General features: G+C 38.8%; 2 protein-coding genes across 2 annotated transcripts; both read right to left on the minus strand.

The window, feature by feature from the left end:
• Positions 1–8,745: 8,745 nt before the first annotated feature.
• Positions 8,746–11,751, minus strand: LOC106949943 (uncharacterized). The gene is made up of 2 exons (XM_015036502.1): positions 11,469–11,751; positions 8,746–10,092 (listed from the first exon to the last, which is right to left on the minus strand). Exon 2 carries the CDS (start codon positions 10,066–10,068, stop codon positions 9,202–9,204), a length of 867 nt encoding a protein of 288 aa, XP_014891988.1. The 5' UTR covers positions 10,069–10,092; positions 11,469–11,751; the 3' UTR covers positions 8,746–9,201.
• Positions 11,752–14,027: 2,276 nt separating this feature from the next.
• On the minus strand, positions 14,028–17,273 carry LOC106949940 (uncharacterized). The gene is made up of 3 exons (XM_015036498.1): positions 17,002–17,273; positions 16,544–16,610; positions 14,028–14,929 (listed from the first exon to the last, which is right to left on the minus strand). Exon 3 carries the CDS (start codon positions 14,922–14,924, stop codon positions 14,028–14,030), a length of 897 nt encoding a protein of 298 aa, XP_014891984.1. The 5' UTR covers positions 14,925–14,929; positions 16,544–16,610; positions 17,002–17,273.
• Positions 17,274–18,047: the final 774 nt, after the last annotated feature.

Here is an 18,047-nt window from a genome sequence, read left to right on the forward strand (position 1 = left end):
GAAGAGGGACAGGAAGTGGGACAGGAAGAGGGACAGGAAGAGGGACAGGAAGTGGGACAGGAAGAGGGACAGGAAGAGGGACAGGAAGTGGGACAGGAAGAGGGACGGGAAGTGGGACAGGAAGTGGGACAGGAAGCAATAAGAAACATCCGGCCGCCGCCGGCAGCCCAGCGTTACCACGGCGACGAAGAGAGGCAGAAGAAGAGCGAGGCTGACGGCAGTGAAGCCGCCTGGATCCGGCGGAAAGTCCCAGCAGGGCGAGTTAAAGACGCTTCCCAGCTCCTGGTGGTTAACATCTGGGAAAAGGGAATGAAAACCGTTTATTATGAGTTAATCTGAGATTAATTAGTTCAAACTGTGCAAACCTGCAGCTCATCATAAAGAGAAATTCTGTTTTCCACCATTTAACTGCACAGTTTGAGAAAATGAAAATAAATGTGGTTAAAATGATCAGACTTTCCACAGTGGCTCCTGATCGATTCATCCATAATGAGACAGAACAAAAAGGTGTTTTCATAGAAAACCAAAGAATCTCCAAACAGAGATGCACTAAAGGTGGCAGGAATTATGTTTGCTTTAATTTGTAAAAGAGAAATACAACTGTGATTTCACAGTTCCAGACAAATTATATTTAATAGAAATAAAATTAACTTGTTGGATTGTAAAAGTTGCTGATTCTGCTAAATAATTTATTACTATCAGCGATAAAAACAAACCAGCTGAATGAACCAAACACACATTTCCTCAGTTTTTGGGTTTATGTTCCTCCCACCGACTGGCAAAATAAACAAATAAGTGAAAATTATTAAGTGTTGAGAATCTGAACAATGAAAAGAAACGAAGTTTTTAAAAACAACGTATCTGAATCCTGCAGCTGCTTTCCACCGACCTGAGCGACGAAAACCAAACTGGACGTAAATATTTGCGTTTTTCAAAGCTCCTGTGTTTCACCTGCTGTTTACGCTAAATTTAATCTGGTGAATGTGATTTCCACATCGCTGCTGCGCGTTGAAGACAAATGTAACCGATGGTCTGGATGCTCCACGGCTGATTTAGAGTCTCGATGACGTTAATCTGAACAAAACTAATAACCAGCCATAAATACTTTACAGGACATTTTGTCATCATAAAATCCAGTTTATCACGTGTTCCAGTTATTATTGATCAAAGTCTAAATAATTCAGTTTTTTCAGTTTCCTGGAAGGTTTTATGTACAGATAGTTCTCTCATGACCTTTGACCTTTGACAGCCACATTTTAAAACCTTTTTCCAGTTTAATGAATCTCTGTCTCTGTTTTTATGCTTCCTGCTCTTCCTGCGTCGATCCGTTTCTGTTAAGAAGAAAATATCGAGATTATGTTCAGGAACTAAAACACATCCAGTGTTTCTCAGTGTTTTCTATGTGGAAGTTGATTTTTCTAAAGAATACAGTTTAGTTTTCGGAGTCGGTTGTTATTTTATCTACTATGATTTAATCTGAACCAGAAAACAAGAACAGGCGTTTTGTCATGTTTTATTTGTGTGATTAATAAAACATCAGAAAACAAAAACATAAATAGTAAAAACCCATCACCTTTAAAAGTTATATTCTCAAACTCAGTGGTAACATAAAATTATCTAAAGTATCTCATTTTACTTTTCGGTTAACTTCAGCAATAAGACAGCAAACACATAATATATGAATGATTAACGTTTTTTGTTAAATAAATGCAACTCAGAGTTTTTCATAAAACAAAAATAGAAACATTTTCAAACTGATGGATGAGTTCTCAGAAACAGGTGGGGGCAGAACATCTTCGCCCAGCAAACTCTCCCCAACATTGGCTTAAAAATGAAATTACAACATTTGGCTTTTTCACACAACTCTGTCATCTTTTACACTTCATAAAATAGATGTGAAATTAATGAGAAATAAACGTCACCAGCTGGTCAACAACAGGAATTATGGCAACAAATTACCAACCAAGCAGCCGAATGACAACAAAACCATTTAGGAAAACCATGAAGCATAAAGAGGCCCAGAAACCCAACTTTAAACTGAGGAAAATCCAGTGGAAGGAAAACATTTGAGTCAAATCAGACTGTTTAAGGAATGTGTGTAAACTTCTGATTTTAAAGTGCTAAAAAGTCTCTAATTTTTCAGGCATTTAACAAATAAATCTAATTTTGATCAAATCTAGTTTGGAGTCAGACTGGGAGAATAAATAGCTTCATTTTTACAGCGTATTAAAACGTTAAACGTGTTGGAAACATGGGCTGTTCAACCTCATGTGTCTATTAGCCACATTTCATCCACACCAGTTACTTAAAAATCACTTTATTAAAGCCTTAGTGACAAAAATCACAACCTTATCGTTATTTTTGGGTTTGGATCAGACATTACAGCCATCAGCTAAAATTATAAAGTAGTTTCTAAGCTTACTTGTCCTTATTCTAGAGGCTGGTTAGAAATGGCCTTGTGAGGCGGCCGGTTTGCTGCTCGGTAGTTTTCCTGCTCGGTGCAGAAACAGAAGCGGAAGAACGAAACTGCTGGGCAGAGACATCAGCTCTGCGCACTGCGCCGAGAAGCAGTCAGCGTTTCCGTTTCTAACCACGGAGCTTTGAATGGCTTCACACGCCGACGCGCCGCCTAAACTCAGCAGCAGCACCGCCATTATGAGCAGCATGGCGTAAAACGCCCTGAGCTTTGACTGGTCCGCCTGCTCTCTGTCTCTGCTGCGGGCCGGACCCTGATGCTGCAGAGTCCAGAGAACCGAAACGCAGCAAAAACAAATGACAAGCAGCAGAAACGTCATGTGGAAGAAATACAGAATCAAAGCATCTTTATCATTCATGAAGAAGGTAAGAACGGCGCAGGCGGCGCAGCTCAGCCAAACAAAAGCGACGCTGAAGTTTCTGATGGCGACGCCAGCCGAGGCTTTGTGGCGCAGACAGGAGATGGGGAAGACGACGGATGAAGATCACAAACTGGCTGAGCTCATTCATCCATTCATCTCCTATCAGTATGCTGGTAGTGAAGCAGATGCTGGCTAACACCTGGACCATCTCCATTGCAGCCATGTTGTAGGCGAAGACGTCCGAGTGGCTGGATGCGGAGCGGGAACGTTTCCTCCGTTGCATCTCACTGCTGAAGTTAATTCATTTCTGCAGCTCAGCAGGAAAACATGCAGCAGAATAAAACTCCTGAATGTGTTTGATGAGGATGGAGAAAATATGTTTAGCTTTTATAGTTTTTATATTTGTATAACTCACATTGTAGCAAACCTAGAGGTTGTTTCAAGAAGAAATAATTAGAATATTTAACCTCAGAGGATTTGTCAGTAAAAGACCTGGAAACCATGGCAACAAGCCAACTCTGAACCTCAGTTCTTTCTAAGGACTCCTGAGTTTCCCGTCATGTAGCATCGGATGCAGCCTCCACCAGCGTGACGCCATTTAGAAACAAAACCAGAACCACTGACTGGACAAACTTCCAGTTACAGTTTCAACTCCTGCTGATAAGAAGATTTTAACTTTGAAAGTTGGCAAAGACAAACAGCTGATGTCTGACTATCTGTTAGCTTCCAACAATGTGATAAATTTCATCATATTTTCAATAATATCAGAAAAATATCACCTTTCTACTAGAGGTAAGGGAAATATGATCAATAACTTCAGTTTTCAGTGTGTAATATTATACACCAATAAAATTCAGGAAACAAATCCGGTTTGGTTCTAAAAAACTGGAGCAGACAAACGTTCCCAAAACATCTAAATTTAAAAAAATGAAAAATGCAGAAGGAGAACTTTTGCCTGGATAATAAAATACATTGAAGGACTAAATAATTTCCACAGACACTCACCTCAGTCATAAATCTACCTGGCCTGTTGTTTAAAACTCAGAGACGCCGACATGAGCCTCACAAACAGGAGATAAACGTCTGACAGCAAACAGACGGAAAAACATTCAGAGGATTTTTGCATTTTACAGACGCAGCACATCTTTTATTCTAATGTTTCCGGTAAATTTAAGCAGGCAAATGTTTTTTACAGATCATTAATGAGCAGAAAGACGAGCGCAAACACCGCAGAACGACTAACCCAACATGTACACAAATACATAAAGAGTATGAATATATATATATAAATGTGTGTGTGTGTGTGTGTGTTTGTGTGTGTGTGTGTATCCCTTATTGTCCCCCATTGAAAATAAAAGTTACTAAATTATTAAGGAATTATTTCCAAACAGCAGAGATCAGAGCTCAAACAGACTCAACGGGTCGTAAGACCAGAACGATCTGGACTTTTATTTCAGCAGGTCAGATTTCTAACGCAGATCGGATCAGTCAGCAGCTGCTTCTTATCCGAAGTGCTGCCGTCTGAGTCCTGACTGAAACCAGGATGTCGGCTGACACAAGAAGGAAAATTATACCAACCAGAAATATTTAATTCATCACAAAAACAGCTTTGATCCTCACAAGAGGTTAAAGGTCAAGTTTATTTCTACAGTACATTTACAAGCAGTTCAAAGTTCCTAAAGTAAAACTCATCATACAGGCATCAGTTATGAAACCAGTGATATTACATTTAGTCAAAAATCATCATTAAAATCATCAAGCAAATACACATCAAATATATTGATTAATGTTTTATTTAATATGGTTTAAAGACGGTTTCAAACAGCTGGGAGTTTAGTCTGGAGGAACTCAGACGCTGCAGAGACTGAAGATAAAAACATGCTGAGTCAGGAGTCCTCTGACCCTGGAGACGTTCTGCAGGTGATGGAAGGCCGACTTTGGAACCGTCTTTATGTTTCTCTGAAGGTTCAGGTCAGAGGTCATCCTCATCTCTAGTCTCCAGCTGGAATGACTGAAGCTGTGCGTTGACTCTAGATCTATAACTCTAGATCCTTCCTCTCTAGGTCCAAAGGCAGCAACTTCAGTTAAAAGTTAAATCTGATCTGATTTTCTGTCCCTCTTCCTCAGGCCTTATTCTGGCTTCCACACGGTAGTTTTACTGTCTTGTACAAGTAAAGCAGAGGTAAAATCAAGCTGCTGGGCATACCGAACCAGAGCAGAGAGATCTCCAGGACACAGTTGATGCTCTTAGCCATGACCCCTGACCCTATCAGAAAGGTGAAGACAAAGAACCCCAGGAACCACAGGCAGAGAACCCCCAGGATGGCCGTGACAGTAAAGCAGGCCCTCTGCTTTGTCTGGTCCACATGCTTCTTGTCCCCGCCTGCGTCCCCCGGCCCCGGGCTGATGAGAGCCAGGAGGACGCAGAAGCTGCAGAAAGAGACGAATATCAAGGCCAAGACGAGAAAGGACAGCAGCAGGACCAGAAATATCCCCGAGCTGAGCGCTGAGTTCACGGCGTACGTCATTAAGCAGCACAGCAGCCAGACGCAGACGATGGCGGCGTTCCTGAACGTGACGCCGCGCGTGTTGCGTAGGTCTCTGTAGACGACCGGATGCACCACAGCCACGTAGCGATCCAGACAGGTCAGGACGTGAAACGAGGTTTCTCCTATGAAAATGCTGGTTGTCAGGAAAAACCCCGGAGTCGTCATGGGGAGAACGCCGACGTGCGTTAGCAAAGTGTGCAGAGACGTCCCCAGAATCCAAACCCACTCCAGGACACACTGCTGGAAGGTGAAGATGTCGGAGTGGCTGGCTGCGCTGATGGAGCTCCTCTGCTGCTGCCACTTCTGGTAGCCCAAGTAGAAGATGAAGATGGACAGAGGAACGAAGAGGAGCAATCTGGTGGCAATGAAGGAAATGCCGATTAGAGAGGAAACCGTGTTGTTGGCACAACGAACGTCAGCCGAATCGAAGGAGGAGTTGGGAACGGCTGAGTTGACCGACATCCTGGTGATGATCTGTGCAGAAGAAAATAAACGTCAGAAAGTCTGAAACTAAACCAGTTTAGTGAAAATGTTGAAACTATTTGCATTTCTTACTAAACAATCAGAATCAGATTTATTCACTAAGGTTGTAGCTCCTGCAGCCGTACGCACTGAGTGCAGCTTGAGATCTTCCTGAAATCACGCTGTGGAGGAAAAATAAGGTCTTTTGTGTCAAAACATTGTGTCTGTAGCCCAGAGCTGGTGAATCTATGGGAGTGGACACATGTACGTCCCAAGCTTACATCTTATTGGTCAGTGTCTTTGGTGGGTGCTCTTTCTGTAAGCTAAAACTGAATGATCGGACTTTGATCCCTCCTGTTGTTTGGATCCAATTTGAGCTTTTTTACCATGTGCGGTTCTGGCGGGTCGTCGGTTTATGAGGTTCTTTTTGTGGTTTTGTAAACTGAAGAGCTGACGGGTCACCCAGTCAGCCGACCGTGACATCTGCCGCGCTCTTCCTGAGCGTCGCTCTAAGGCTGCGGGTTAAACAGTTAAATCTAGTCGACATGTTTGCCAAAAAGAAATTCAGCAAACATTCCTGCTGCTTCACCTTCTCCTCCTCTGGACGTCTGACACCACCTGAACCTGCAGATCTCCATCCTCCTGGATCACACAGGCAGGCTTTGCTTTCCCATCTTTATTATTTAATATAATTAGTTTAAAATAAAAAAGCTGATTGGCTGAGCTGTTTGTGTGGTTTGTACTGGTTTTGTGCTCCTGCGGGTCAGGGGCAGGGATAGTTTTGTGCTTTAACATCCTGCAGGCTCCTCTGTTCACACAAACAGGGAATCTGACTTCAGCTCCACTTTAAAAGTTTTCACAAGTGATTGTAAATTCTTTGGTAGGAAATCAGATCCAAGTCAGTCATGTTTTGGTGATTTTTATTTTTTTCTCTATAATATTTGATTCACAGATATTGTTGCTTCTCTTCAGTGGGTTCAAGTCGAAGCTGAGACACATTTCTGCTCAGAGTTTGGATGTTTTTCCCGCGGATGGATCAATTCTCCAGTTTCCTCACTCAGACACAGAAGTGCATGTTGGGTTTATGGCTCCAACTAACAATTATTTTGGTAATCAACTAATCGATTAATCATTTAAAAATTGGCTCTGATTTTTAATTTTAAACAAAATTATAAATACATTGAAAGACTAAATTAAATAAAAAATTGATTCATTTTAAAATAAGAAACATTTTATTGTCTGAAATGCATTAACAGTACTCCTCTAGTGAAGGCTTAATAATTTGTATCTAATGATGAATCTGCAGCTAAAAAACACTAATATCATCAAAATGTGTCAATACAGCATCACTGATCTGATAATTATTATTAATTGATTAATAATTGGGCAGCCAAAGGTTCTTAATAAGACATTTTATTTTACAGAATTTGAAGCTGAAGCTGAAAGTTGAGGAGTTCTGCGCAGAATATTTACAGCCAAACGTTTCTTAACATGTAAAATGTTGAACAGTTTTGACTTAATTTCTGCTCTGAGTCTGTTGATCTTTCAGTAAACAGACTTTTGGAGTCTGAGCACTCCAGTTATTAACGATTAAATTATTTATTAAACGATTCATCACAATTAATCCAGTTAATCGTTTTGTTGATGGATGTTACTATTTCAGAGGAGAAAACCATTTCCAGAGCACAACGTCTGCAAACCTTTCCACATATAGACTTATTTTTATTTAAATAATTCCATAAAATGCTGATAAATCATGAAGAGTCGAGTAACTGACCTTTGGAGAAGTGGTTAATCGTTTTCGTTCTGCCTCTGGAATCTGCACACCTGTCAGTCAGTCAGTGCTGACAGGTGTGCAGGTATATAACTGCTCCCTGTTTGTACAGTGAAGGTGATTAATCATGTAGATGTGACAGGGTTACAAATGATGCAGGGTCACATGATTTGCATGATTGGACCAGGACTTTATGCAAAAGGAAAAACTCCCAGCAAGCAAATGGAGGCTCATGGAGCAGCATGTGAACGTTCACGTGACTTTAGCAAAGATGAACCAAAACAAAGTTTACAGCAGTTACATCAGAGGCCTGGCAACAAGTCAAAGGGACATAATAAAACAGGTTGACAGAGTCAAATGTCACATTTTATTGGAATTGGCTGTATATGAGTGAAATCATGCTAAAGCAAAAATAAATTTTACTTTTGATCTGGTTTCACTTTATGAAATTAATTGAGTTAAATTTGATTATTTTCTGTATTTAAAGCTTTTATGTGGCAAATAACAAAAATTCACTCTCCTTTATTACCAAACAGGAAGTAATGCACCATCAGACCTAATGCTGTGCATTTCATAAGTATGACAAGTAAATATGGTTCTGGCTTAATGTTGTTTTATCCAGAAATGTGATTTACAGTCGAGCCACCCTGCAGCATTTTCATAAATATGTCAAAAAACTCCTTCAGTTCTGACACACAGTGAATTCAGACACAACTGCAGGATTTCTGAAAGTTTGAATCTGAAAATGACTCTTAATTTCATGCAGAAGCTTAGTCAGCGCTGACGAAAGTTCCCTCACATTGAAGAGGCTCCAGAAACAGAACATAAAACATTTTATGATTAATATTTAACGTCTCGGTGGTTTCAATTTACCCTTTTCTTCCTCGTTGGTGAGACGATCATTAATTATAGAGAGAAACAAAACGGTTGTGTGGGATTTGGTAGCTCACCAGGCTGGTGGCAGTGAAAGCTAAACGCTAATACGTCCAAATTTTATTCATTTCAACTGGGAAAATAAGACAAAACCAATTGGTTAAATGTAAATACTGAACTTTTACCTTTATACTGGCAAAGTGCAACAATTTTATGATGTAAAAAACAAAAACCAAGTAAACAGACAGGAAACAGCATCATATGATGGTTTATTTTAAATCAAACCAGTAAAAACCTGAAATTCATTACATCTACAGCTCACATCATGAGCTATGTTAGCATGTATACTTACAAACTAAAACACATCATATCCAATAAGCAACCAATCAATATGCACTTTAATAAAACTCAGTAGAAATACTGAGTTTACATCACTGACAGTCATGTTCCGAATATTTCTAAAAACATAATCCAATTATTCACATACATAAAATGCTACATTAGAAAAATAAATAACACAATGACAACAAAAAATACCAAAAAAAAGTCATATTTTTGAACAATAGACTGCAGTGGTTTGAATCTGCAGCCCAGCACTGCTTTAGCCATGCTCACCATCTTCTGTACAACAACTTCACAAACTAAATGTCTCCAACTTCTAACTTCATTTGGCTCCAGATTACCTAATTTACAATAATCTGTTGCATTATGAGTTGGACCAAGCTCCTTTTTTGTGCACGTAAAGTAAGGGTAAAGTAAGACTGCTGGGGAGACTAAACCACATCACGTAATAATCAATCGCACACCAGACGCTGTGACTGAACACATTGGCATATTTAGCCGCGGTGGCAATAAGAAATGCAAAAAACCACAAGAAAACCGCGGCCATTATAGCTGTGACCGTAAAAAACGCCCTCAGCTTCATCTGGTCCATTTGTCCCCTGGTTCTGTCTCTGTCCCCCGGGCCGGGTCGGATCAGCGCACAGAGGACAGAGCAGCTACAGACTGAGATGATGATCAGAGACAGAACCAGGAAACACAAGAATGAGATCATGGACAAGATGCTGTCGTGTAAAACTATGAGACAGGCCCACATCCAGGACAGCAGCCAGGCAGACACGATGCAGCCGTTCCTGATGGCGGCTCCGTGGCGGTTCTGGAGCCCCCTGTAGGTGACCGGGTGAACAACAGCCAGGTAACGCTCCAGACAGGTGAGAATGTGAAACAGGGTCTCTCCAAAGAAAACGACGCTGCTAAAAATGTAGCCGAAAACTGGAACATTTGGGAGATGAAAATAAAGCCCCAGAGAGGCGAGTCCTGCCCCCAGAGCCCAGATCAGCTCCATGACGGCCTGGTGGTAGGTGAAGACGTCCAAGTGGGTCGCTGCTGTAAAGGAGCGGCTCTGGTGGACGCCCAGGATGAGGACGAAGACGGACACAGGGAGGAGGAGGACGGCTCTGCTGAGGTTGAATGCAGAGGCAAGAAACATGATGCTGACAAAGTCACAGTCAGTTTGATCAAACTGAATGGACGAGTTGGAGGAAGAGGAGGAGGAAGAGGAGTTGGCTGACATTTTGAATGGATGGTTGATGTGGATCTGAGCAGACAGAAAGGAGGAAGAGGAGCCATTACAATATTGTAAAATTACAGTTAAAGAATTGGACATGAAGCACCTCATTAAACTACAAAATTCTAATTTTCTATTCAACAGAGCATCATTCAGTAGATAAATAAATCAAAACCTAAATCTACTTCAGTTCAGTTGATTTTTATAAACGACACCAAAGTTTGTCTCAAAACGCTTTACAGAAAATAATATACAGTTTTTATTCTTTCTTGAACTTGATCAGATATACCAAGTGTTTTGAAAGTGACCCAAATCCTGTTCTTATTGTTGAAAATAAATTTATTAATTTGAGCCCAAAAAAACCCTGAAAACTAGACGCCTTTGTTTTAGTACAAATAAATGTGCAAATTCTGCTACAGCATATAATATTAGAGTAATGCTAACAGTAATATTAAATATTAGAAATTTTCTAGAAAAGACAAAAATATTTACTCGAAAAAAATATAATTTTTAGATTAATCAAAAATTTTCTACAAAAAACTTGGAAATTTCTGAATTTCAAATGTTAAAAATTGTCTTTTGAAAATATTTAAGTTTTCTGGAAATTTTCTGAATTTTTGGCAGAAATGTATTCGTTTTGTTTTTATTTATTTATTTTTTAATCTATAATCGCTCTAATGTAAAAATCATTTTCCAGCTTTGGATCTGTAATAAACATCGCGATTCTTTATTTGCTTGACTTTAGATTTTGGTTACTTTTGAGTCTACAGTTTTAGCCCAGCAGAAAGTTTGGACACAAAGTTTGGTTAAATGCAAAACGTGCTGAAGTTCAGGAACATCAAGATGTGAAGGAGTAAAAACTAAGTTTCTGCCTTTTGTCGTGTTTTTGTGATACAGAGGAAAGGAAAAATGGAAACGATTATTTAAGGTTGTTACATCACTGTGATGAAGGTCTGCTGTAGTGGAATGGTCTCTTATGGGTCATTAGATTGAACAAAAAGGTCATTAAAATGGTTTCATAATGGAGGTTTATGAGGACAAGTCAAGAGTTGGAAGGTCTGTGAATTTTTTTAGCAACACCAACGATTCTAAGACAGCAGAAGAAGAAAAGCTGGATTTAGTTTTCCACTGTTAACATGAAAGTAAAAATCTGTCTGATCAAGATGAATGAACAAAGCTTCAGGGTGAAACATTCATGAAAACGAAAACAAATCACCACATCGTTCTACATGAACTGAAGCTTCTGGATTAAATGCACACCTCACATCATTCATAAACTCTGACCTCTACATGAACAACCTCAGCTCCCTGTTGGAGACGTGATGCTGTTTGTTTTTTACCTCAGATCTCATTTTCCATTCAGAGAATCATTTATTTCTCCTCCGTCCTGGTAAACGGCCACCTACCTGCCTGCAGAGCCGAATCCCCCAAACTGTCCCTTTATCTGGCCTGCAGTTTGTCTGTGTGCTTTAATAGCTGCTGCTGAGCTTCATGTCTCAACATGACAAATGACGTCTTTGCATGATGGGACTCATTCACACCTGACCTGAAGACATTTTCAGATTTCAGAGGAAACTCATTTTGTGCATCTCACACTTAAAAAAAAAAAAACAAAACTTTTTCTTAAGGAAACATAAATTTAATGAGGTGTTGGCACGTCCACCTGTTTATTTGAATATTGTATTTTTAACTTGTCATTTCTAGAAAATGTCTCTCCTTCCTCAGAGCGTCCAGGTGACAGAACACCTGTGAGCTCCTCACCTGTGGCTGTTTCAACGTGACGAAGCTTCAGCCTGGAAATCATTTGAATTTATTTCTGCTGTGGTTAAACTGCAGAATAAACATCAGATTACTGCAGTGGATCTGAGGTAATTAATTATAAGTGGATGACATGAAGACAATACACTTATTGAAAAACCTGTTAAATGTGTAAAAAGCCTTAAAATTAATGGGTTTTTAATTGCAGTAGTATATTTTTTTCAGATATCTTATTATATTTACTTACATCATACACAGATGTAAACACGTTAATATTTAAAATCACATTAAATTCAAAATGGCCAGATGTTTGGTTTGTTTCAATGAAGTTTATAAACTGTTTTGTGTAAAACTGTATAGCTTAATTTTGCTCTATGAAAGTTTTAAATCAGTAAAAATTGAACACAACCTTATTTTCTTTTATTCTGTTAAAATTTGTTAATTTTAACAGAATATCAATTATTGATGTTCATATATTTATCCAGGAATTCACTCTTTACACAAAAACAACCAGATGTAAAATAAATCATCCTGATCTGATGATGGCATCAGTTCACTAACATAAATATTACAGTAAATGTGAATTCAGTTAAAGAAAACTTGAGATCAAATGAAGAGGAAATGTTCCTCTCATTTCTTATTGTTTGCTTTAAACTTTAGACAAAGATTATCTATTTTAATTCAACATTAAAACAAAAGACACAAGGAATCATAAATTATACATATTTATTTGACCTACATGCTCAAACTCTTACAATTCAAAGTGAATATTTTGCATTTCAACCAGTAAAAGCAAAACTATCGTCACCAACACACAGCAGAAACACCAGGAGAGTTCCCCCTGCTGGTCACTGAGCAGAATGCAGGTTTATCACTTTAGTATTTTTATCTTACAAAGCAGAAAGTTTTTTTTTAATCCTTCATTTATAACCTGTGGTTTGTAACTATCTGCATGTTTTACACTCTTTAATCCAGTGATTATTTTTTACATATTTCTATCCAGTAGTTTGAAGAGCTTTACTGTTTAAATCACACTTTAATATATAAATGATAATTTCCCTCAATCATAAACACAACATAAACATACATTAAATGGAATAAAAAGAAAATTAAAACAGCAGATGTTTATAATGACATAATGTATAGATTCAATCTGGATTTATGTTCACTACATACCACATAACTTATCAATTCAAATCAATTCTGTTTCTATAAAAACATGTCGTCTTAAAACACAACTAAGAAAAACATCAAATTTATATACAGAAAAACAGAATCAGCTCAATTAAATCACACAGACAGAAAGTAAATTAGATCTCATCACAGTTATTAATCTGGTCAGTTCGGGTTATTATTCTACCAAATTAAAAAGTGATTAATCTGAGGAAACCAGATTACTGACCAGATTACTCCTCCTGGATGATCAACTGGTCATTGATTGGTTAATTGATTGATTTGTTGTCGGCTGAATTCAGTCTGGGACTTTGTAGGAACAGTGGAGGAAAAAAAACTCTCCTTTAACAAGAAGAAACCTGCAGCAGAACCAGAACCAGGTTCAGTGTGGATGACAAGTTAACTATTAATCAATGCTGAAAATGACTTCATGTGGATATTAATAAACAAGTTTTAGGTTTAAAATATGAAAATTAGTACGTGTAATTCAAATAAACCCATAGTGAAGTTATATAATACACATTTGCATTGCCTGTATAAACCTGACAGTGACAAAGTAGCAGGTAATAATAATAATAATAATAATAATAATAATAATAATAATAATAATAATAATAATAATAATAATAATAATAATCAGATTTACTTCAGGGGAAATTAAAGATGCTTAACTTAATGTCTAACATTTACCTTTGACTCAAAAAGTTCCCCATCAATGATGAGAGAAATGTTTTCTAATAAGTTAGAAATGATGCAGCAGTGGTTCGTTAATGTTTGTCTGGTTTTTATGACACTTTTAATCATTTCAGGACTGGATCATTTCCACTCAAAGATTTCCGAATAGTGTTGAAATGATTGATTACTTCAAGTTATAACAAAATAACTTCCTAATCATTTTGTTTGCAATGATGAATAGTTTTGTCTTGACTGAACCACATTTTACTCGACTGAAGAACTTTTCCAGAGATCTACCAACAAATCTCATCTCTTCTAAATCTGAATTTGATCAGTTGTTCAGTTTAAACCAGAAATGTTTAGTTTATTTCAGTGTCCATTTCTTGTCCTTCGCCGCCGTGTCCACACTGCAGCGTTCCAGTTTTGAGTAAATAAAGCAGAGGTAAGATCAGGCTGCAGGGCAAACTGAACCACAGCACAGAAACCTCCAGAACGCAGGAAACGCTCTGCGCCACCAGCGCAGAGCTGGTCAAAGAACTGGACACCAGGAACGCAAAGAACCACAAGCAGAGGACGCCGGTGATGGCGGCGACCGTAACGAACGCCCTCAGGATGCTTTGGTCAACAAGCTTCTTGTTTCCCGCCTTTTTCCCCGGGCCTGGACCAATCAGAGCGCAGAGAACCGAAACGCCACAGAAAAGCATGATGAGCACGGAGCAGGTCAGAAAGCCACTGAACAACCGGATGTAGATGACGGACCTGAGGTTGTTTGCTGCACAGCTAAACAGAAAACACAACAGCCAAACGCCGAAAACGGCAACATTCCTGACTGAAACGCCCCGGCTGCTACGCAGGCTAACGTAAAGGACCGGATGAACCACGGCCAGGTATCGGTCCAGACAGGTGAGCACATGAAACAAGGGCTCTCCTGGGAAGATGCAGGTACTGAGGTAGGTACCTGCCATGGACATGACCTCCAGGTCCATCGACGACCCTAAAAACTGTAACACAGTACCCAGAATCCAGACCAGCTCCAGGACGCAGTGGTGGAAGGTAAAGACGTCAAAGTGGCTCATCGCCGTGAAGGAGCGCCGCCGCCGCCGCTGGGCGCCATGGCAGAGGATGAGGAGCGACACCGGGAACAGGAGGAAGACTCTGGTGGAGATCAAGGCCAGGCCGATTCGCGAGCCGTCGGTGTTGTTGCAGCGAGAATGTCCAGAATCCAGGGAAGAGTTTGGAAAATGGAGCAAAGACATGATGGCTGTCAGATGACCAAGTCTGTAAAGAAAAGGAAATCAAAGTAAAGCCAGAAATATAAACATTTTCAATATCCAGAGCCTGTAAGGTCATGAAAACCTTAAATGTTTTAAATGTTTGAGCTAGAAAAATGTCTTCAACTTAGACAAATAAGCAACGACCTCATCACTGAATCAATAGAGAAACATATAACATCAGGAATTGTTTTCTAAAAATGATTTATAACTTTATTTCAACCTACGAATCATTTTTAAAGACATTCTTATAACATTTTGTTGTTTGCCTAAATGTGTGTAGAAATGATCAGAGGAGCAGCGTTAACACCTGCAGGTCTGAAGATACAGTTAGAGACAAAAAGGTTGAAATATTTTAACATTTTCATTCCTTAAAGTTTGGATTTAGCTAAAATTGTAGTCAGGATATACATGTTTTTTCTGAATTATTTAAAAACATGTTTTCATCACAGGAAATGCTCAAAACGTTACTAATGAGCAAATATAGGTCTGGAAAAATAGAGAGAACTTTAAATGACCAGTTTGTCTGAATATATCTGATAAAATGAACGTTATTCTTTTATTCTATGAACTACTGACAACATGTCTGGAACTCCAAGCAAATATTCAGAAATGGTCATCAGAGCTTTCAGACCTCATGCAAAGAAAACAAGTTGATATTAATTTAGAAACAGCAAAACTAAAGTTTTAGAGAGAATCAGTGATTGGTGGAGAAACCAGGAGGTTTTCTGTCGTCTCTTCGTTTTTAAACTCACCTCAGAAGAAGCGACTTTTTCCTGCAGCCGTTTGAAACGCAGTCCTGATCAAACGAGCGCCGATTAAAAGCTGCGTTTGTCCAAATGATTCATTCAGTCGATGACAAGATGACAAACGATGAACTGAAGCTGCTTTGCATGATCACAAATATCAGCAGGGAGACGATTTGTTTTGCTTTGAGAGAGAAAAACCAGAACCAGAACCAGCAACAGAACCAGAANCAGGAAACCATCCCATGAGGCCTGGAGGGTCAGACCACTGGTGTAGATCAAAGTATATCAATGTGTTTGATCGGCTTAGTCAAAACCTAGATTTAAATCCAACTGTGAATTTGAATCTTTACAAAAACTCTGAATCCAATCAGTTTGAATTAGTCAGTAAAAAATAGAAGTAAATTTCTGTTTGTAGTTTTTTATATGTAAAGCTGGTAGAGATGTAACTGCAGATGGAGAATTTGAATCTAAATAATTTGATTTTTATTAGTAAAACATTTGAAACCACATATTTCTTTTCTTCTACTTCACAAGTATGAACTCTGCTTTTTTAAACTAAACCTGAAAGAAACCAAGAGGCAAAATATGACAAGCTTGACAGTTTGTAGAGAATGTGTTTAGTTGTTTATGGTTTTCACCTGTTGCAGGTAAACCTGCATCATGTTATCAGACAAATATAATTAAACACAGTGACGAGCCCTAAGAGATCAAAAACTGTTCATATTCTTAGGCAATCTTAATAAATTAGTACAGAAAATACATTTAAATGATTACTTTGACACAACAAGAAGCAACAAGAAGCTAAAAGACGTTTTAGAATTAAATTTAACTGGATAAGCTTCAGATTTGACGCACCTGGTCAGACGGCTTTGGTTCTCGTGGTCTGCTCAGAGTTTCAGTCTCATCAAAGTTTCTGTCCAGCCTGCATGGATTACTTGTTTATGTCAGAATGACAGAAGAGCTTTTTGCATGTTTCACCCAGGATCATGATTTACAGTGAGAAGGCAAACGTTTTCCAGCAGGGCCCTCAACCACACCTAGTTATTCATCTTAAGCCTTGAGCCACAAAACACAAAGCATATGCAAAATTACTGCATATTCTGGATTTAGTGAGTTTTTCCATGAACTGCTAAAGTGTAGTTCCTGGAAATTTTCAAAACTAAATTTTGTGATAAAATATTGAAAAGAAGAATGTCAGTGGCTGGAAATAGTATGAACAAAATTTCAGCTTTTCAGCCCTTGTCTTAAAGATTTTAGTAAAATATTTCTGTAAATCAACGTTGAGGTCGACTAGAAGGGCATTAAAAACTTACAGAGCAAAAAAAGGAAAATCTAATCAAATTTTCCATTTGAATTGTTCCAAACTGCCTTTGGCCTGGTTCAGTACGAGTCCAGCAGCACGTTTTAAAGGTTTCTCCAAAATCCGGCCTTCTGGACGGACAAGAGTTATGGCCACTTCCTGTTTTGTGGCGAAGAATTTGTGAGGACTTCCTGTAGCTGTTGGAACTTTGTGAACCGAGATACGGAGGAAACGAACTCCGTTAGCAAATAGATTACATGACTTTCTTGACCGGACTCTTGTCTAACTTGACCTCTGACCTCGTGAAGCCGATCCCTTGTTTGACAGTTTCAATGCTTTTTAAATCCCTGAGAAACACACTGACCTCATGCTGCGTGAAATGAGTAGGAATTTAGTGTATTTATGTAGAAAACCGTTTCATTTATCTTCTAAAAACATTCATATAATTTCCTGTAGTGGAAAATTACAGCATTTCCTGGTATATGTTTGTTTTCCTGGCAGGAAATTTACTTCAGGGAGTTTCTTTAAACCACCGTTTGCTATAAAATTTTAAAACAAGGGACACATTTAGCAGTAAATGTATTTATTTAAATCATTTCATTACCCAAAGAGCTAACTCTCACCCAGCTAACTCCTTCCTCTGACCCTGAACCAGAACTCTGTCCAATGTGTGCAGAGATTCCTAAACATATTCATATTTATTGCTTTACTTGCTTCTGTTGCTTCCACCAGTTTCCTTTTCACAGTCAAACTTCTCCATCAACTCTGTTCTCTGCTCTGCCTGTGCAGTTTACTTCTTCTACTGGGTTCAATATTAATCCTGTTTAGTTTGAGCACTGCTGCCCCCTAGTGGCAGCTTCTCTTTACTTCCCCAGAGGGTCGTCGTCTTGATAAGTGCTGCTGTAAAATGTTTTCTTTAGTTTCTGCTGAGCATAAAAAGCCATTTTTCTGGAATGATTACGAAACAACCAGCTGGAAGTCATGATGAAGCTCAAATATATTTACAGAAATAAGATTGGAAGAAACAGAACAAATCTACAAATAAACAGAGGAAATCAG

This window comes from Poecilia latipinna, unplaced genomic scaffold (genome assembly GCF_001443285.1).
Source record: "Poecilia latipinna isolate Pla-1442-1.1 unplaced genomic scaffold, P_latipinna-1.0 Scaffold371, whole genome shotgun sequence".
NCBI lineage: Eukaryota > Metazoa > Chordata > Actinopteri > Cyprinodontiformes > Poeciliidae > Poecilia > Poecilia latipinna.